The following is a 16,691-nucleotide window of genomic DNA, read 5'->3' as shown; positions in this document are numbered from 1 at the left end:
CCGCGGAGCCCCCGCCCAGCCCCCCCGCCTCTCCTCGGCCGCAGCCCCGTCGCCCGCCTCGCCCACGCCTGTCAGGCCGGCCCCTCCGGGTGGAAGGAGCACCTCTGCCCCCGGGAGGCCTCCCCCTCCTCCCCCGCCCCACAACAGACCCCCCCCCAAAAAAACACACCCCAAACCCGCCACTCCCGAAGCTTTTCCTCAGTGGCTGGCGGGAGCGCTGGCCTGCGGAAGGAGGCCTCCGGGTCAGTCCGGCCAAAATCCCACTTTCTCAGCTCCTGGCATGAGAATTGTGAGCCAGCGATTGGGCTGCTGCAGAAATTAATCTGCTCCGGAGCCCTCCTTCCTGAGCTGTGACACAAACGGGTGAGCCGGAGGCTAAAAAACCGTGAGCCAGCTCACACTCACTCAGCTTAGAGGGAACACTGGGCATCAGGCGCCTCTGTAGATCCAGGTGCTGCTCCCTGTGGAGGGGCTGGGCAGGCCTGTGTGGGGCAACCTCAGCGTGACCAAGATCCGGGTCCGAACCCCTAATCAGGCCATAGGCCAGAGGGGAACTGAAGCCTGCAGTCGACCCCCAAAGGTTGGTCGGTGCATTTGTTTCAAACCAGTCACTGCTCACTTCACTGAAGAAAGAACAAGATGGGTAGCTGCATTAGTCTGTCAGCAGCAATACAAGCGGGTATCGCAAGGCCCCTCCAGCCATGAGTATCACAAGACACCTCCTTCCCATGGAAGGAAGCAGAACTTGCAGCAGCAGCAGATTTTGAAAACCTTTGACTGGGCAGGGAAGTGACAAGCCAGAAAAGAGTTTCTTGTTCACAGTTCTTGGAAACAGGATGAAAAGCATTCTGTCTCTTTCCCCAAACCAGTCCCAAACTTTGGAGAACTGTCATTGCCTCCCCTCTGCTTCCCCCACCCATAGCATCCTTGCTGGGCTGAATATATCCGGACCTTTCAGTTCTTGCTGGGATCAATGTAACAGCAGCCCAAAGTCCAAATTCCTCCTCCATCCTTGGCATACAGAATATCCCTGGTACCATCTTCAGTATATATCCAGGAGTCTCCGGGAAGACCTTTCTCTGCCAAGTGAAGCCCAGTGAAGAGCGGGCAGAACTGACCGTTGAGGCCCAGATGAGATGGATCAGCTTCTCTAACAGCTGGTGTGAAGGGGGGGGGTGTTGCTTTGCTGGTGGCTGCCAAGAAAGGCTTGGGAGGAAGTCCACAGCCTCTTACATGAGAAATCCCCTTTCCATGCCTGGCACTGCCAGGGTGGAAACAGCAAAAGAGGAAATGGGGTTTCCTGAGGCTTGGCGCGAGGGGCGTGTCGTTGGCAATAGGAGTGCAACGTTCCAGCAGCTGCACACGCTGGCTGAGCTTCCCTTGCTTTGCCGCACCCGTCGGGTCCTTTGAACTACGGATGAGCCTGACGTGGGGGTGGGCGGATGAGCCTGACGTGGGTCCTGGCCCTCCTCTGTGTCTTCCGCCAGCCCTGTGTGGCGATCTTCACCGGGGGCAGAATTTTAAAAAAGGAGCCCCCCCCCCCCCCCCGTGGTGCTGTGACAACTCTGTTCCTTCAATCCAGGCCAGTGTTTTAGACGGCCGGAGTCCACTCCAGGATTTGGTGTGGGCAGGAACAGGGAGAAAGGAAGTTGTATTCACTGTAGCTCTGGACAGAGACCATTTCCACAAAAGCGCAAACCCCAGCGTCCCCTTTCTTAAATAATCAAACTTTGCAAAAGTTTCCACACGAAATTTTGCCTCCTCAGGAGTTGTGTCACTTTGCTTCGCGTTTTCAGAATCCTCTGGTGGGCTCCATCCTCTTGGCTGCGGCACCCAGACTCTGGTGAAACATCAACACTCCAGTTGGCCTCCTCTGCCTGCCTCTCACGGGTTCCTTGTCTTAAAATGAACCTTCTAGAGCAGGAGTGTCAAACATAAGGCCCGGGGGCTGGAATTGTCCAACCCAGGGCTCTCGTGCAGCCCACGAGCTACTAGTGCAAGGGAGGGAGCAGGAGACTGCTTGCGGGGGGCCAGTCCGATTGCGGCTTCAGGGTGGCGGAACAACCTCGTCTGCAGCAGTCAAGCAGCGTGGGAGCGTCTGCCCAGTCCGCCCCTCTGCACCCCCCTACCAGGCCATGAGACCTTGCAGCGAGGGTACACCCAACTCGGAGATAACCACTACCTGCCATTACATTTCATGGCAAACATGGCCCGGCCTGACAAAGTGACATTTATGTCAGGTCTGGCCCTCATGACAAATGAGTTTGACACCTCTGCTGGATTTCAGCGCCCATTTGAAGAAAGATGTTAATGCTCCCCCACACACACACAAACACGCAAAGTACACGGCACTGTTCTTTCAGCCTCCTCCCATTATGGGAATTTAAAGCAGATGAGCAGAAAAATCAACATGGCGATGCAATAAAGATTGTTAGGGGGCGTGTGGAGGAGATGTGCCTGTGCTTAATTTAGAGTATGTAACATTCTGTGCCTTTTTCTCCCTCTCACTAGTCCATCCCATTTACGGGTCCCATCTATGGTGGCCTCCGTGATGGGCTGATGGTGACAGTCACGGGAAGGGTGCTTCATCATTGTACCAGGTGGGTAGTCCAGGTGTTTGCGTTCGTGTCCCCCTCCCCACAGACCTCCAGTGTGTTTCTCAGAACACTGAGACTGTTTTGGAACCAGGTGATGGAGTAACTTCAGGAGCACTTCTGAACATGCACAATGTTCTTTTTTTCATTGAGTAAACAATCTCAATAGGCATCAGTGGGAATGGTTTCCAAGGAGATCATTTTTACTGGTTTATATTTTAGGTATTTACAAGAGGGGGAGCTGCAAGGTGTTGCGGGGGCATCTCGTTTCCCCCGTCCCACGATCTCTTTGTTCCCTTTCCTGAAAGCCCCCCCCCCCAGTAGAGTCTCTCCTTTTCCTGCTTCTTTCCCACCCACCAGCCACCCTACCTACATCCCATAGGATGTCCGCAGGGTGCTTAGTTGACTTCTGTGGGCACCAGCCGTGTGTGGCTGGCGCCAGTGTGCCCTGGGTATGCGGCTCCTTCCCAGCGTGGCGAGGGCACACTCGGATACCAGCTAGCCACGTTGGAGAGAAAAGCAGGGTATACATATCCAGAGAAAGAAAAAAATAAGTAAATCGTTCAAAACTAGAGATGTGAAGGCCCGGAAAAAACCCGGAAAAATTCGGGGGGAAAACGTTTTTTCCCCGTTTTTTTCCTGAAGCCTTTTTGTTTTTTTCCCGAAAAATTGAAAAAAGAAAAGGAAAGGAAAAAAATTGATTATGGAACATTTTATTTTAACATGATGAATAAAATATTTTAAAACAAGGTGTTAAAATATTTTCCAAATCATTTCTCATATATATATAAGCCATATATAATCTGATATGGTATCAGATTGATCTAATTTCTGTGCACTGAGGACAAGCAAGTCCTAGGTTACAAACTGAACTCTCCAATGCAAGAACAAGATGCATTTCTTCTTTTAGGAGGTGCTATTGTCAGAAGAAAAGAAAAAGGTTTCAGTTTTGTTTTTGCATGTGGGTGGGTATTCTGTTTGTAATAATTGTTTGGATACACTATATTTTTAATATGCTAGTTGTGATAATTTCATGCCAAGTAAAAATGTCCATAGTCATATTTTATGTTCCTAAAGTAACAGAATGACTTTCAATCTAGAAAAGACAAAAGAAATGCTAATGTAGCATTTTTTTCAATTTTCCCGAAAATTTCTGTTTTTTCCCGAAAAAATTCCGGAAATTTTACATCTCTCTTCAAAACCAGAGCAACAGTAAAACCAGTCTAGTCTGGGAACCTTCATAATAAGCGGAAATCAAAAAGAACTGTGACAAAGTAACGCTAACAATATATTAAAGAATCACTAACAATATATTAAAGAATCGAAATTATACAATAATGAAAAGGTAAACAATATATAAGTGAATGTAGACGGTGGTCTCCGGAATGTCCTGCCGTTTCGATGAATGGAGGCATTTAGCATCAATAGCCCATTGAAGGACTTACTAGAAACTACAGAATCATGAATTAGTGGAATCAACAGTGATACTTTTGATACGTCACCAGAAGAAATGAATTGTTGAGAGACAGTTTATGTTACACATCTTTGTTCAGAAGATGATCATTCATCAAAACGGCAGGACATTCCGGAGACCACCGTCTACATTCACTTATATATTGTTCACCTTTTCATCTATATACTAATAGCGAAGTCGCCCCCGTCCGTGTGGATACCTAAATCCGCGCATCGGGGGCACCTGGGGGGGAGGGAGACTTTCGTGCACACTTGGGGCAGTCCCCAGGTATGCACAAAAATCTGAAAACTTTAAAAAACTATCGGGGGGATATTAAAATCCCCCCAAAACTAAAAGAGCGTTCCCTGCGCATGCGCTGGGAACGCTCTTGGAACGGCTTCGCTTCAGTGCGGGGGGAGGGGAGAGAGAGACCGGCGAAAGCCGCAGGCCTCACTTTGGAGGCGAAAGGGGTGGAGAGAGACTGCCGAGGCTGCTCGGAGCCGGGGGGGAAGAGATAGAGAGACTGGCGAGGGCTGATGAGTCCAATGAGTACATGAGGCTGTTTTTTCTTTTCTGTTCCAATTTCTCCCGGGATGGGGGGGAAGCTTAACAGCTTCTTCCTCCTCTGCCTGATCTGTGTGGAGCTCCCCCGCTCCTCCCCCCGCGATTTTCGCGGGTCCCCTTCCTTGTTATTGTATAATTTTGATTCTTTAATATATTGTTAATGATTATTTAATATATTGTTAGCGTTACTTTGTCACAGTTCTGTTTGATTTCCACTTGTCTATTGACTGTGTCCATCCTTTCGGCATTAACCATAATAAACAAGAAAGGTGAGAAGCAAGAAAGGCGGGGTGGACGGTGACTCCTACACACACGCATCGGTTACAAGACAAAGTTGGACTCTGCGGATGCCAAGTGAGCAGCCGTGGGGAAGGTGTTCCAGACTTGAGGCGCCATCAGTGTTCGGCAGTGTTTGGTGGAGGCCTGAAAGCAAGCCGTGCAGCCAGGGCAGCTATTTCAAAGGTGAATCACCCGTCAGCAACCTTGGCTGCCACGTTTTGTTTCAATGGAAGCGTCTGACTAGTCTCCAAGGGCAGCCCCATGTAAAGGAAACTGAAGTAATCAGCAGCAGGAAGCAGAGGTTTTTTTTAAAAACTCAGCTTTGTGGATTATTGTTTTTACACAGTGCACAGGGTGGGGCCCCCTGGCCCAACCTGCCATGTATGAATTGGCCAGTTTTAATGCCCGCTCCTTTTCTCCGGTGCAGATTCCATGTCAACTTCCAGTGTGGTTCTGCTCAGGTGCCTCAACCGGACATTGCTTTCCATTTCAACCCTCGATTTGATCAGGGTGACTGCATGGTCTGGAATTCATTTGAAAGAGGATCTTGGCAACATGAGGAACGCCAGTCCAGCATGCCCTTCCGCAAGGGCCAGCCATTTAACATCCGCTTCCTGGTCAAAAGCAGCTCCTACATGGTAGTAATGAAAGGACGCTGTCAATAGCACCTCTCTCTCTCTCTCTCTCTCTCTCTCTCTCTCTCTCTCTCTCTCTCTCTCTCTCTCTTTGAAAAATGACTCTAGTGGCTTTTGTAGTTCACCCTTGGTTGGGCCAGGCAGAGTGACAGGATTTTTAAGGCCTGGGGCAAGGATGAAGCAGATCACCAGCCTGAGTGATTTGGGCACAGCGGTTAGGGTGCTGGAGTAGGAGCAGGGAGACCCAGACTAAAATCTCCACTCAGCCATGAAGCTTGTTGGGTGGCCTTGGGCCAGTCATTCTTAGCCTAACCTACCTCACAGGGCTGTTGTGAGGAAAAAATGTCATGGATTGAAAGCAGGGGGAAAGTTCCATCTTAGATAGGGCTGACATTTATATGAAGATGGGCTGACACCTGTGGTGACAGGGAGAAGAAGAGGAGGAGGAGATTGGATTTCTACCCCGCCCTTCACTCGGAGTCTCAGAGTGGCTTACAAACTCCTTTCCCTTCCCCTCCCTGTGAGGTAGGTGGTGCTGAGAGAGAACAGCTCTGAGAGAACTTGTGACTGACCCAAGGTCACGCCAGCAGCTGCATGTGGAGGAGTGGGAAACCAAACCCGGTTCTCCCAGATTAGAGTCCGCACACTTCACCACTACACCACACTGGCCCCTTCATTTCCTCCAGAGCTAGATGTTTTCTCATGCTGTGGGGAAGACGAGAAATCCTGATGTCCAGGTATCTGGATGGGCTGTGCAGTCAGGACCCAGAACTCCGCTTGGCTCGGACTTCTCCACACATGCTTTGGGGGGGGGCGGGGTGTGTGGAAAAGGAGCTGTTCTTTCTTGGTCTGGGGGTGTGGCTATGGGGGCTAGATCATCCCTGGGAATGAGAGCAGCAGCTCCCTCTTCACCCATCAGCGTTTGTTTCTGCACCCTCCAGGCAGGAGGGGAGAGGAGGTGGCAGGTACTGTAGTTTTCCAAGTAAGGTTAGTAGTCTTCCTGTGTTTCATTTCCTTTGCTGGTGTCCGACCCGTTCGTTCTGTGGCCTGTATAATCTCTAGGGAGACGCTAGCAGAATGAAGCTCTGTTTAAGGGATAAAGAGGTGGCCTTGATTCCAGCCTGCCCGCTTTGCTGTGGCTAACGTTACCGAAGCAGAACTGTTTGGATGCTCTTCTAGGCATCACATTGCTTAGGGGACAGATGCTAGGAGGTGGGGCCAGCTGTCGAAGGGAAACACCCCCCCCCCAGGATCTTGGATGAGGGTTGGGAGCCGTGATTGGAACGTTGGGATCAGGCACTGGAGCGGGCACCTTTGCACTAGATGTCCCTGAAGGGGGTTGGTGCAGGAGACCCGCAGAGCTGCTGTTTTCAGGGCCCAGGAGAAGTGGAAGGAGCCTGTGGGGGTCCCGCTTTCAAAAAAACAACAACCCAAAGCTCAGAATATCCCATCTTCTTGCTGGGATTACCAAGAGTCCATCTCTCCCTTCCCCATTCCCACATGTTGCAGGTTGCTGTGAATGGGAAGCATTACTTGGAGTTCATGCACAGAATCCCCATTTCCAGAGTGAACACCATTGCTGTCTCGGGGGACCTGGAGGTGGCTTCCATTAGCTTCCAGGGCCCTTCTGTAAGTAGTAGTTTCAGAGTTACAGGGGGGAGGGGGAGGGGGGATACTACTCTGAATGTTGTCCTTTCCTTCCTTCCCTCCCCTGGCAGTCTGTGTTCATATTTGGAGGTGTTTCAGGGGGAAATTAGAGACCACCCGCATTTCGTCCAATTTGATGGTGTACCGACTTTCCCCGTTCCCCAGTGGGTTTTTTAAAAGAACATCAGTACTCCAAAACCTGGATGGGCCCTTGCCACTTTTTTTTCCACCCACCCCCACCCAAAAGGACCCCCCTCCGCACCAGGCTGGATCCTGCTTTCAGGCCCTGTGGATGCTGCTGGTTAGCCAGAAAGGCAAATTAGATTCCTGGTTCTCCTTGGCTGTGGCCCCCCACGTTGGGGAACGGCTTTCAAAGGATGTGGAAAGTTCCTTCGTGACTAGTTTCTTGCAGAGGACGCAAAACGTCTTAGTTGGCAGTGATTTGGCAGTCATTGGAAATGTGTTTTTCTTGTATTTGGTATTGCAACTGTTCTAATTGGTTATATGAGAGGTTACAAGCTATCCTGGGTATAAATTTTAAAAGAAATTTTTAAAAATGAGTGTGCCAGTGACAGGGGGTCTTACCAACCCCCTCTCAACTCTGGCACTATACAGGTACAGTCTTCAAAACCAAGCACACTTTTAATTTCATATGTATAAATTTATAAAATTGCATCACATGTTTTTATTTCATATCGCTCAGACTCCAGATATTTGGACTGCTCAAGCAGCAGCAATGGTAAGGGTCTCTCCCCCCCCCCCCCGAATCCGGCAGTTCCTTCTTGTCTCTTTGAATGGGCTCTTCTGCCATTGCGTGTGTCAGTACCTCCAAACCTCGGGTTTCTCTCTGCAAAATGGGAACAGCAGTGACCAGCCTTATGGGAGTAATGGAATGTTCAACACGTTAAAGATGTATAGGACTGAGTTAGCATAAAGCAGTGGGACCGGGGTGGGGGGAAACTAGATACTAGAGATTATTTAGGGAAGAGCTGAAAAGGAACTGCCGTATAGATCTATGGTGGAGCTGCATGTGGAATACTGTGTATACAGTCCTGGTTACCCCATCTCAGAAAAGAGACTGCAGAGAAGGGAGCAGGTGCCTAAGAGGGTGAGGGGAAGAGCAGTGGCTTAGCTGGCAGAAGATCCCACGCTCCGTCCGTCCGTCCGTCCCCGGTGGTGTCTCCAGTTAAGAGGACCAGCAAGGAGGTGACGGGATGGGCTGCCCGCCGGAGAGTCTGGAGAGCCCCAGCCACTCTGACGTGGGCCTCGCTTGACCGGTGGTCTGACTCTGCACAGGGCAGCTTCACGCGTTCAGCCGAGGGTCTGGGACACCCGGGAGGAACCAGCGTTTGGGGCTTTTCAGAGTGGCAGGAAAAGATGAGAAAGAGGGAAGAGGCGAAAGATTTGTGAAGTGACCAAATGGTGTGGAGGACGTGGGGCAAAGGGACGCCCCCCCCGTCTCCCTCCCTCTCAAAGTAGCCTTCAGGAGGAGCCTCCGGTGACGCTGATGTGCAGCAGGCGGATGGCCTGGGAGGGTTAACATTGCGAAGAAGCCACCGTTTGAGCAGGGAAGCCTCTTCCGCTTTCTGTCTCTGCTGGCAGGTGGGCAGTAGCAAAATAACTTGAGTGCAAAAATGGGGGGGGGTCGTCTCATTGGAGCTGTTGAGCTCTTCCCAGCCACATTGGGGTTAATAGAGCAACAACTTCTTCCTTTTTTTTAATGATACTGCACTGGGGGTTTTTTTACGAAATTTTTATATTTTATTTTTTTTAATAACAAACTTTATTGAAAATAATTGGAGTAACAAATAAATTCAAGCTTAAACAAGTTACACAACCATTATTATAAAACCGTATCAAACAATAGTGATGGCTAGATACAACAACAACTTCATCCTTTCATACGTTGCTGCTGCCATCTAGCGGGGGCTCCTTGGTGGTGGCATTTGCTGATGCAGACTTCCTTTCATCTTTTCAGACGAATGCTGCTTTCCCGCTGGGAATGTGCTATAATGTGAGTTGCAAAATTTTCTTGTTGATGGAAGATCTTTTCCTTTCAGATTTGTCCTGGGGGTGTAGTTATTATGTTCCCCCCCTGCAGGGATGGGTGTATAGACAATAGACTTCCTGAAGATAGGTATGGGTACACCCTGGGCAAGACAGAGTCTTGTGTGCCCAATGTGGCCACTCTTGTCTGATCCTCCTCTGTCATCTGCCCATCCAGATAAAGACAGAAAATGAGCTGCAGGGAGCAATTCATGCTCAGTGCTGCCATCTTAATGGTGGCCGTTGTTTTGGTAGATGTGAATCCCTTTCATTGGACGGCTGTGGATAGACGATTACCATGGAGACATAGAATCCTAGAGTGGAAAGGGGCTTTCTCGGCCATCAGCCCCCTGATCTGCACCGGATATCCCAAGCTAGAGCTTCTCTGATCGACGGCTGCCCAGTATCTGTGTGAAGACCTTCCGGCTTGGGAGAGTCTACCCCTCTTGCTAGCTAGCTGGTTCCACTGTCAAATTCCTCTCCCCGTTACGAAGGTTCTCCTGATGTTCAACCAAAATCTGCCCTCCTGTAATTTAAGCTTGTTGGATCTGGTTTGGAACCTGCAAGCAGCAAAGAACTAGGCCTTGCCCTCGGCCACATGACAGCCCTTCCGGTGTCTGAGGAATCCAAGCATCAACCCGTTGGCCTTCTGTTCTCCAGGCTAAAACATATCCAGTTCCTTCAGTCTTCCCTCAGTGGACTTGTTTTTCCGGACCATCTCTGTTGCCTTCCTCTGAACCCATTCCAGTTTGTCCATGTCTTTCTTAAAGCAGTTCTCTAGAAGAGATCCTATTAGCATGGGATGAAGCAGAAATATTGCTTTTAATGGTCTTTAAAGTGATACATTCGATTTGCACATACAGAGAGAATGTGCTATATGCAATCCTCCTACTAAATGTGATCGCCATTTTGTCTGACAGATAAAAGACATGTTTTTTCAGCCTTGGGTCATTATACCCTGGGTGATTATGCACACCCCATATGCCTGGCTGGACGTATCACCTAAAAAGGGCTTCTGCCACTTCACCTTAAAATCACATTAGCCTTTTCTCCAGCTGCATCACACTGCTGGCTCATTTTCAGCTTGTAACTGACTGCAATCCCAAGATATTTTTATGTACACCCACTGCTCAGCCAGGTATCCCACATCCTCTGCCTGTGCTTTTGGTTGGTGTTGGTTTTGTTTTGATGCAGAACTTTCCATTTGTCTCCAGTGAATTTATTTTGTAAGTTTCACTGTGCCATTCCAACATCTGAATGTCATTTCTGTCTTCCAAGGTATTTGTTTTCCCCTCCATCAGGGGTCGTTTCGTAGAAAAAGAGCTAGGGGGACTCATTAGCATAACTCATTAGCATATGCCACACCCCCTGACATCACCGGAAGTGTGTCATAAGGCCACACACCCTGACATCAACAGAGGTGTGTCATAAGGCCACACACCCTGCCCCCAACGGTCCCGGCCGCCGCCGCTGGCCTTGCAGCTCCACTGCCGAGCCCCATGAGGGGCCCGGCGGTGGACCTGCAAGGCCGGCAGGAGTGCAAGGAAGCCCCGCGAAGGCCCTCCCTGGCCCCAGGCAGGCAGGGGTGGGGAGAGGCAGGAAGGAAGCAACTTACCCTCCCTCTTCTCCTGCCTCCTCCTGGCTGAATGAGGGCCGGAAGCAGGGCGGCCGGAAGCAGGGGGGGGGGCTTCGTCATGTGCCCCGCCCCCGTACCTCACCCGGGGGAACTGTGATCCCCCGCGATCCCCCCCGAAATGACCTCTGCCCTCCATAGAAATGAGAAAGTTTGGAAGGGGCGTTGCTATTTCTGGTGTGCCTACTTGTCCTGTTTGTCCTCTGGTTAAACAAGTTTTGTATGTTTTTTTTGATTTTTTAAAAATAAACCTGCTGGATCTATTTGACCAGAGGCAACAATGGGGCCCAAGAAAACACATATGTGTACCATGGGAAGCAAACAATTGCTCAAACCACTTTAAATCTCTTAAAACTTCTGGTCTGTCTCCATGCCAAAATATAGCAATCAACACTGGCAGCTGAGAAGAGCTTGCTGAAAAGTTTAAAACAAACAAACAAAAAATGATGGGACGCTGCAAGTTTTGGAACAGTGTGTGATTTTTATTAAGCACACTGTGTTAGGTAGAAACGTTTTAAAAAATGTTTTAAGAGTCATTATCTCTATTCTGTTAACAGCAGAGTGCCACTTTCCCACCTGGGCCATATTTACAGCCACAGATTTACGTAAGTGTGTTCTGCATCATGATAATGGCGCGTTGGTGTGGGATGGATATGTAGAAGGTGCATTTGGAACGGCTGAAGGTGACAGAGAGAATTCTGGACCGTTGTGGGTCTTTTACAACCGGTGGCACTAATGGGGTGAGCAACTGAGCTCCTGTTTAAAAAAAACAAAAACCTGAGCTCCTGTTCAGTCCAGTGGACTCCATGAAAAGCTGGGGGTGGGTGGGTTATGGATTGATTCCTCGCTTCTTTTGGGCAAGCGAGTGTCCACAGTGGCGAGGTCAGCGTTTACCTTTCTATTCCAAGCCTGCCAGCTATTTGGCCCAGCCTGGTCTTGCCACAGTGATCCTTGCCAGGCTGGACTACTGCAATGTGCTCTGTGCAGGGCTGCCCTTGGGGGTACTTTGGAATCTTCAGGTAATCCAGAATGCAGCTGCCAGGCTGTTGACCGACTGATATACAGCCAATCCTGAGGTACCTGCACTGGTTGCCAATTTGTTCCCGGATTAGGTTCAAGGTGCTGAAGGGCTGCCTTTCCCAGCATAACCCCCCCCCGTGCCGCTTGATTTTTTCGCAAGTTTTTGACAGTTCCTGGTCCGGGGGGGGGGGGGAGTCTGTCGTGCTTCCATCAGGGCGCAGGCTTTTCCCATCATAGCACCACCCTGGTGGAATGCTTTATTAGGGGAGACACGTGCCCTGCGGGACCTGCCACGTACAGGATGGAATTGCTCCAGCAGGCCTTTGCTTAGCCCTTCTGTTTCCGAGGATACAGATGCGTTGATATAAGCAGCCACAAACATCAGGTTTCCTTTTTCAAGAGGCAGGAGCACATTTTGAATGCCAAGCTGACCGTACCTGTGCTGGCTAAAAGTGGTTAGCTTGGGAACTTGATGAGACTGGCCTCCTTCCATGTTAATACAACTGTTATCAGTGTAAGGAGTGGCCGAAGAAGAAGACAACAAAACAGGTGTTCATCTGGATGCCTGTCTGGTGGATGTCACTGTGAAAGTATTCACTGCTGCTATCATGAATCTCTGCCATCTTCAAGGTTTTTAATGGACGTTACAAATAGTGGCTGTTCATGTCAACAGCCTTGTATCTTTGAAAGTTTCCTGTAATTATATTACTGAAAATTCTTTGTAAGCATATTGTGCTCATTAGATCCTTGTAGCGCAGCAACACAGTGTTGGTTGTTTTTTTAACTTTTTTCTTACACCAGGGTCCCAGTTTCTGATTTGTCCTTTTAGAAGAGGCATGCCTCCTCAGAAACTGTCCCTGTCATACACACCTCGTTTAAAAACAAGATAATTTTTCTTCAAATGTACTGTTTTATTAATATTAGCATGCACGTTTATGCAGACTTTATTCATTACTCAAAACTGATTGGTTGCCTAACATTTTTTCAAATTTTCTGAGTCTGAATACAAAGCCACAGGCAGGGTTGACTGAAAAGGAAAACCTGAATAAAAAGGTAGGTTTGACCTAAATTTTCTCTCCTCTTTCCACAGTCTGTCCCTTATCAAGCTTCACTCTTTGGAGGCCTTTTCCCATCCAAATCTATTATGGTATCGGGAACTGTACCTCCTGGAGCTATCAGGTAAGAAATCCAGGAAACCCTCAAGAAAGAGGCATCAGTCAGTCATCATGAACCCAACAGGGTTTGTGGCTTATGAGAGCAAGTCTGTGAAGTCCTTAGAGGACTGTGTGCTTCCCTTGCCAGTAGGGCTCCCTCTCAGCTGTGGAGCCTTCTTGTGAGCAAAAGTTCTACTTTGTGAGCTCCTGGCATGAAAGTTGTGAGCGAGCGATTTGGCTGCTGCATGAATTAGTTTGCTCTGGAGCTGTCCTCCCTGAGCGAAGACAAAAATGGGTGAGTTGGAGGCTAAAAAATTGTGAGCTAGCTCACGCTAACCCAGCGTAGAGGGAACAGTGCTCCTTGCCTCTCCCTGATGCGCAGCTCAGCCTTCCGGGAAGCCTAGCTTTTCATCACTAGATGAAATGAAAAACGATGGTTTGTGCTCTTCCTTCTAAACTGAGACAATGAACTTACGGAAATTCCTGTCTGTTGGCAGAAGACCCTCGGGCAGTCTTGAGAATACAGTTGCCAAGTGAGCGCCAGCAACTAGCAGGAGGCTCGGTGGGCAGAGACATCTAGAACACCATTGCTCCAGCGGCCTGATGTCACTTCCAGGTTTGCACTGGAAGTAATGTCATGCTGTCAGAGCACGGGCAATTTTTGCATGGTTTCCCCCCCCTGCTATAGTGAGAGACCTGGCTGGCTTGCTTGGGCTCCAGGAAATCTTCAGTATCTGAGCCGAGCCGTGCATGGGGGGGGGGGGGGACCCTGGAGAGCTGCTGCCAATCAACGTAGACAAGACTGACCTGCACTGAGCGAGGTCTGACTCAGTGTAAGGCAGGGATGCATCCACTGTAGATGTGCCCGGTGTGAGGCTTTTAAGCACAGAGTGCTGTTCTCAAGGAACCTGGCTGACATCTGTGCATTCTGTGATCCGTGAGAATAGGCCTGGCTTGTTGTCATCTGTTGTTTGACACCCAAAGTCTGTCTCTTTCCCCTTTTCTTGAAGGGTCTTGCACCCCATCACTACTGCCCCTCCCACAAGATACTCTCTCCTTGTGTGATGCCTAGGTTCCATATCAACCTCAAAGTGGGGCCGGACACGGCATTCCACCTCAACCCCCGTTTCAGTGAGCAGGTGATCGTTCGGAACTCGCAGTTCGGTGGCTGCTGGGGGCCGGAGGAGCGCCACCTGCCAGGGGGCATGCCTTTGCACCCGGGGCAGGCATTCACTGTAAGTGGGGGAGCCCTTTTGGTAGAGCTTTGACTTATTTCTCTGGGAAACTGCAAATGCCCATCTACACTTTATCATGGTGGCATTCCTAGGTTTTAATCTGCGCACAGTTTTTAGTGGGGTTCTTTGGTACTGTGTTTTCCCTTGCTGCGGTTGTGTCTTATGATTGAATCCCATAGTGAATCTCCAGTGGTGGAAGAGATTCCAGGTAACTAGCGGGAAAAGCATGGGGGGGGGGGGTTTGGCAGCCTGCAGCAGAAATGGGCGACCCTGCTTTCGACGGCAGAAATTTCCCACAGGATCCAACCTCGTAGACTCAACTTAGGTAAAGGTAAAGGTTTCCCTTGCTCGAAAGCCAGTCGAATCCGACTCTAGGGGGTGCTGCTCATCTCCGTTTCCAAGCCAAAGAGCCAGCACTGTCCTGAAGACGTTTCCGTAGTCATGTGGCTGGCATGACTATATGCCGAGGCGCACGGAACGCTGTTACCTTCCCACCGAAGCAGCACCTATCTATCTACTTGCGATTCCTTGCTTCCGAACTGCTAGGCTGACAGGAGCTGGGACCAGAGACGGGAGCTCACTCTGTCATGCGGCACACTTGGGTCTCAAACTGCTGTTCAGTGTCTTAAGCACTTGAGCCACCGCAGCCCTCCTCGACAACTTACACACAAGCAAACCCATGCCTTTCCATTGTTTCCTGTGCATGCACCAATAGCAGCAGGAGGGCTGAAAAACGCTTTAAAATGTCATGTGTGAAGGTGGCTTTGGGCCATGCTTTTGCCCACTGGCAGGACTAGATAAACGCTAAGTGTGGTTATATTGTAGGAAAGGCTGAGGGACCTGGGAAAGTTCAGTCTGGAGAAGAGGAGGCTGAGGGGGGACGTGAGTGCTCTCTTGAAGGATCTGAAGGGCTGTGTCACTCAGAGGAGGAGGGCAGGGAGCCATTCCCGTTGGCAGCAGAGGACAGGGCTCCCAAGAACGGGTTTAAATTAAGGGCAGAGAAAGTACCGGCTGGATATTAAGAAAAACCTTTTGACAGTCAGAGTTGTGCAGGAGTGGAATCAGCTGCCTCGGGAGGTGGTGAGCAGCAGATGGACCAACACTTGCCAGGGATGCTCTAGGCCAGGCCCGTAGCTAACGCTGGGCCCGCGGGGCCTGGCCCCCTAGCAGTTTTAATGGGCCCCCTTCCTGAGCCTTGGCTCCCCTACCCCAGCTCCACGATTGACTGTCAGCCTGTTGGCAGGGAGGACAAGGGCAGTGATTTCAGAGGCTGTCCCTGGTGCTGTGCCTCGGGAAGAGGCATTGGGGCTCCTTGGGGGGGGGAGCTGGACCTAGAGGCTGTGGCTGCTGCAGCCCTTGACCTGGAGCCTTTGATTGGATTAGCAGGTGCCCCCCCAGGCCCCCTCCCTAAAATGTCCTTAGCTACGGGGCTGCTCTAGGCTGATCCTGCATCGAGCAGATGGGGTTGGACTAGATGGCCCCTTCCAGCCCCTCCCAGCTCTGTGTGATTCTATGAGTTGATATTTTAAGACAAGCAGTATACAGTTGGTTTTCTAATTCCAAATATTTTGTTATGAGTCCCAACTTAGCTGAAATCTCGAGCGAGAGGGTGGGGATGACCGCTCTGCTGACCCGAGGACAGAGTCTAAGCGTGGCTGCCCTGTGGCTCTTCCCTCCCCTTCCTCTTTCCAGATCTGGATCCTGTGTGAGCAGGCGTGTTTCCGAGTGGCCGTGAACGGGCAGCATCAGTTTGATTACAACCACCGAGCGGCTGACCTCCGGAAGGTGGACCGGCTGGAGATTGAGGGGGACGTTTCGCTGAGTGCAGTCCAGGCTTAAGTCATCCATTCTCCCTCCAGAGCGTTTGGTGTCAAGGGAGGGGTGGGGGGGTCGTGTGTCCCACCAGGATATAAACTGGTAGTGTCAGAAGGGTGGGAATGTGTGCACTGCTTTATTTCTTGCTGCAGTTATCACCCCAAATAAAAGAAATGAGTTTATTGCCATCCCCTGATGCCTGTGTCTGTGTGCCTGCATCAGGAGGGAACCTGAAGAGCCTTAAACCGGTGAGGTTGTACCCTTTGACAGTCTTGGTTAGGGCCACCTCTGGCAGCACCAAGGCTGGTTTCAGGGGCCAGCGGCACCCTTGGGCAGCAGTCACCCACCACCTCTGGAACGGCCCACTGGCGACTCCCAAGAACGGCCTCTCCTGCTGCCAGGCCCCGGAAGCAGCAAGAATTTGCCCCTCCTCCCTCAGCTGGGCCCTTCCCAGTGAGAAGAGGAGTCCGTGGCTGTCAGTTTGACCAGAGCGACCTTTGGAGGAAGAGTGAGTTAAAGAACATTAACAGATAAGAAGTTCTGCAGGGTCAGACCAAATCCCCATCTGATCCCACACTCTCTTTCCCACAGTGGCTAACCAGGTGTCCCAGGAAGC

The 16,691-nt window shown here is 50.4% G+C and overlaps 1 protein-coding gene across 2 annotated transcripts; it reads left to right on the top strand.

The window, feature by feature from the left end:
* Positions 1-2,516: 2,516 nt before the first annotated feature.
* Positions 2,517-16,481, top strand: LGALS9 (lectin, galactoside-binding, soluble, 9). 2 transcript variants are annotated; one of them, XM_015421931.1, is made up of 9 exons: positions 2,517-2,600; positions 5,318-5,528; positions 7,035-7,154; positions 7,876-7,911; positions 9,151-9,186; positions 11,412-11,456; positions 12,962-13,050; positions 14,098-14,260; positions 15,953-16,481. In XM_015421931.1, the coding sequence occupies exons 1-9, from the start codon at positions 2,560-2,562 to the stop codon at positions 16,097-16,099; spliced, it is 888 nt and encodes a 295-aa protein (XP_015277417.1). In that variant the 5' UTR covers positions 2,517-2,559; the 3' UTR covers positions 16,100-16,481. The 2 variants fall into 2 exon arrangements, with proteins under 2 accessions (XP_015277417.1, XP_015277416.1); XM_015421930.1 differs by having other exon boundaries at positions 11,409-11,456; positions 15,953-16,479.
* Positions 16,482-16,691: the final 210 nt, after the last annotated feature.

Source organism: Gekko japonicus, unplaced genomic scaffold (assembly GCF_001447785.1).
Source record: "Gekko japonicus isolate JY-2015 unplaced genomic scaffold, Gekko_japonicus_V1.1 scaffold43, whole genome shotgun sequence".
Classification (NCBI taxonomy): Eukaryota; Metazoa; Chordata; class Lepidosauria; order Squamata; family Gekkonidae; genus Gekko; species Gekko japonicus.
This window is presented reverse-complemented; position numbering and strand designations above follow the sequence as displayed.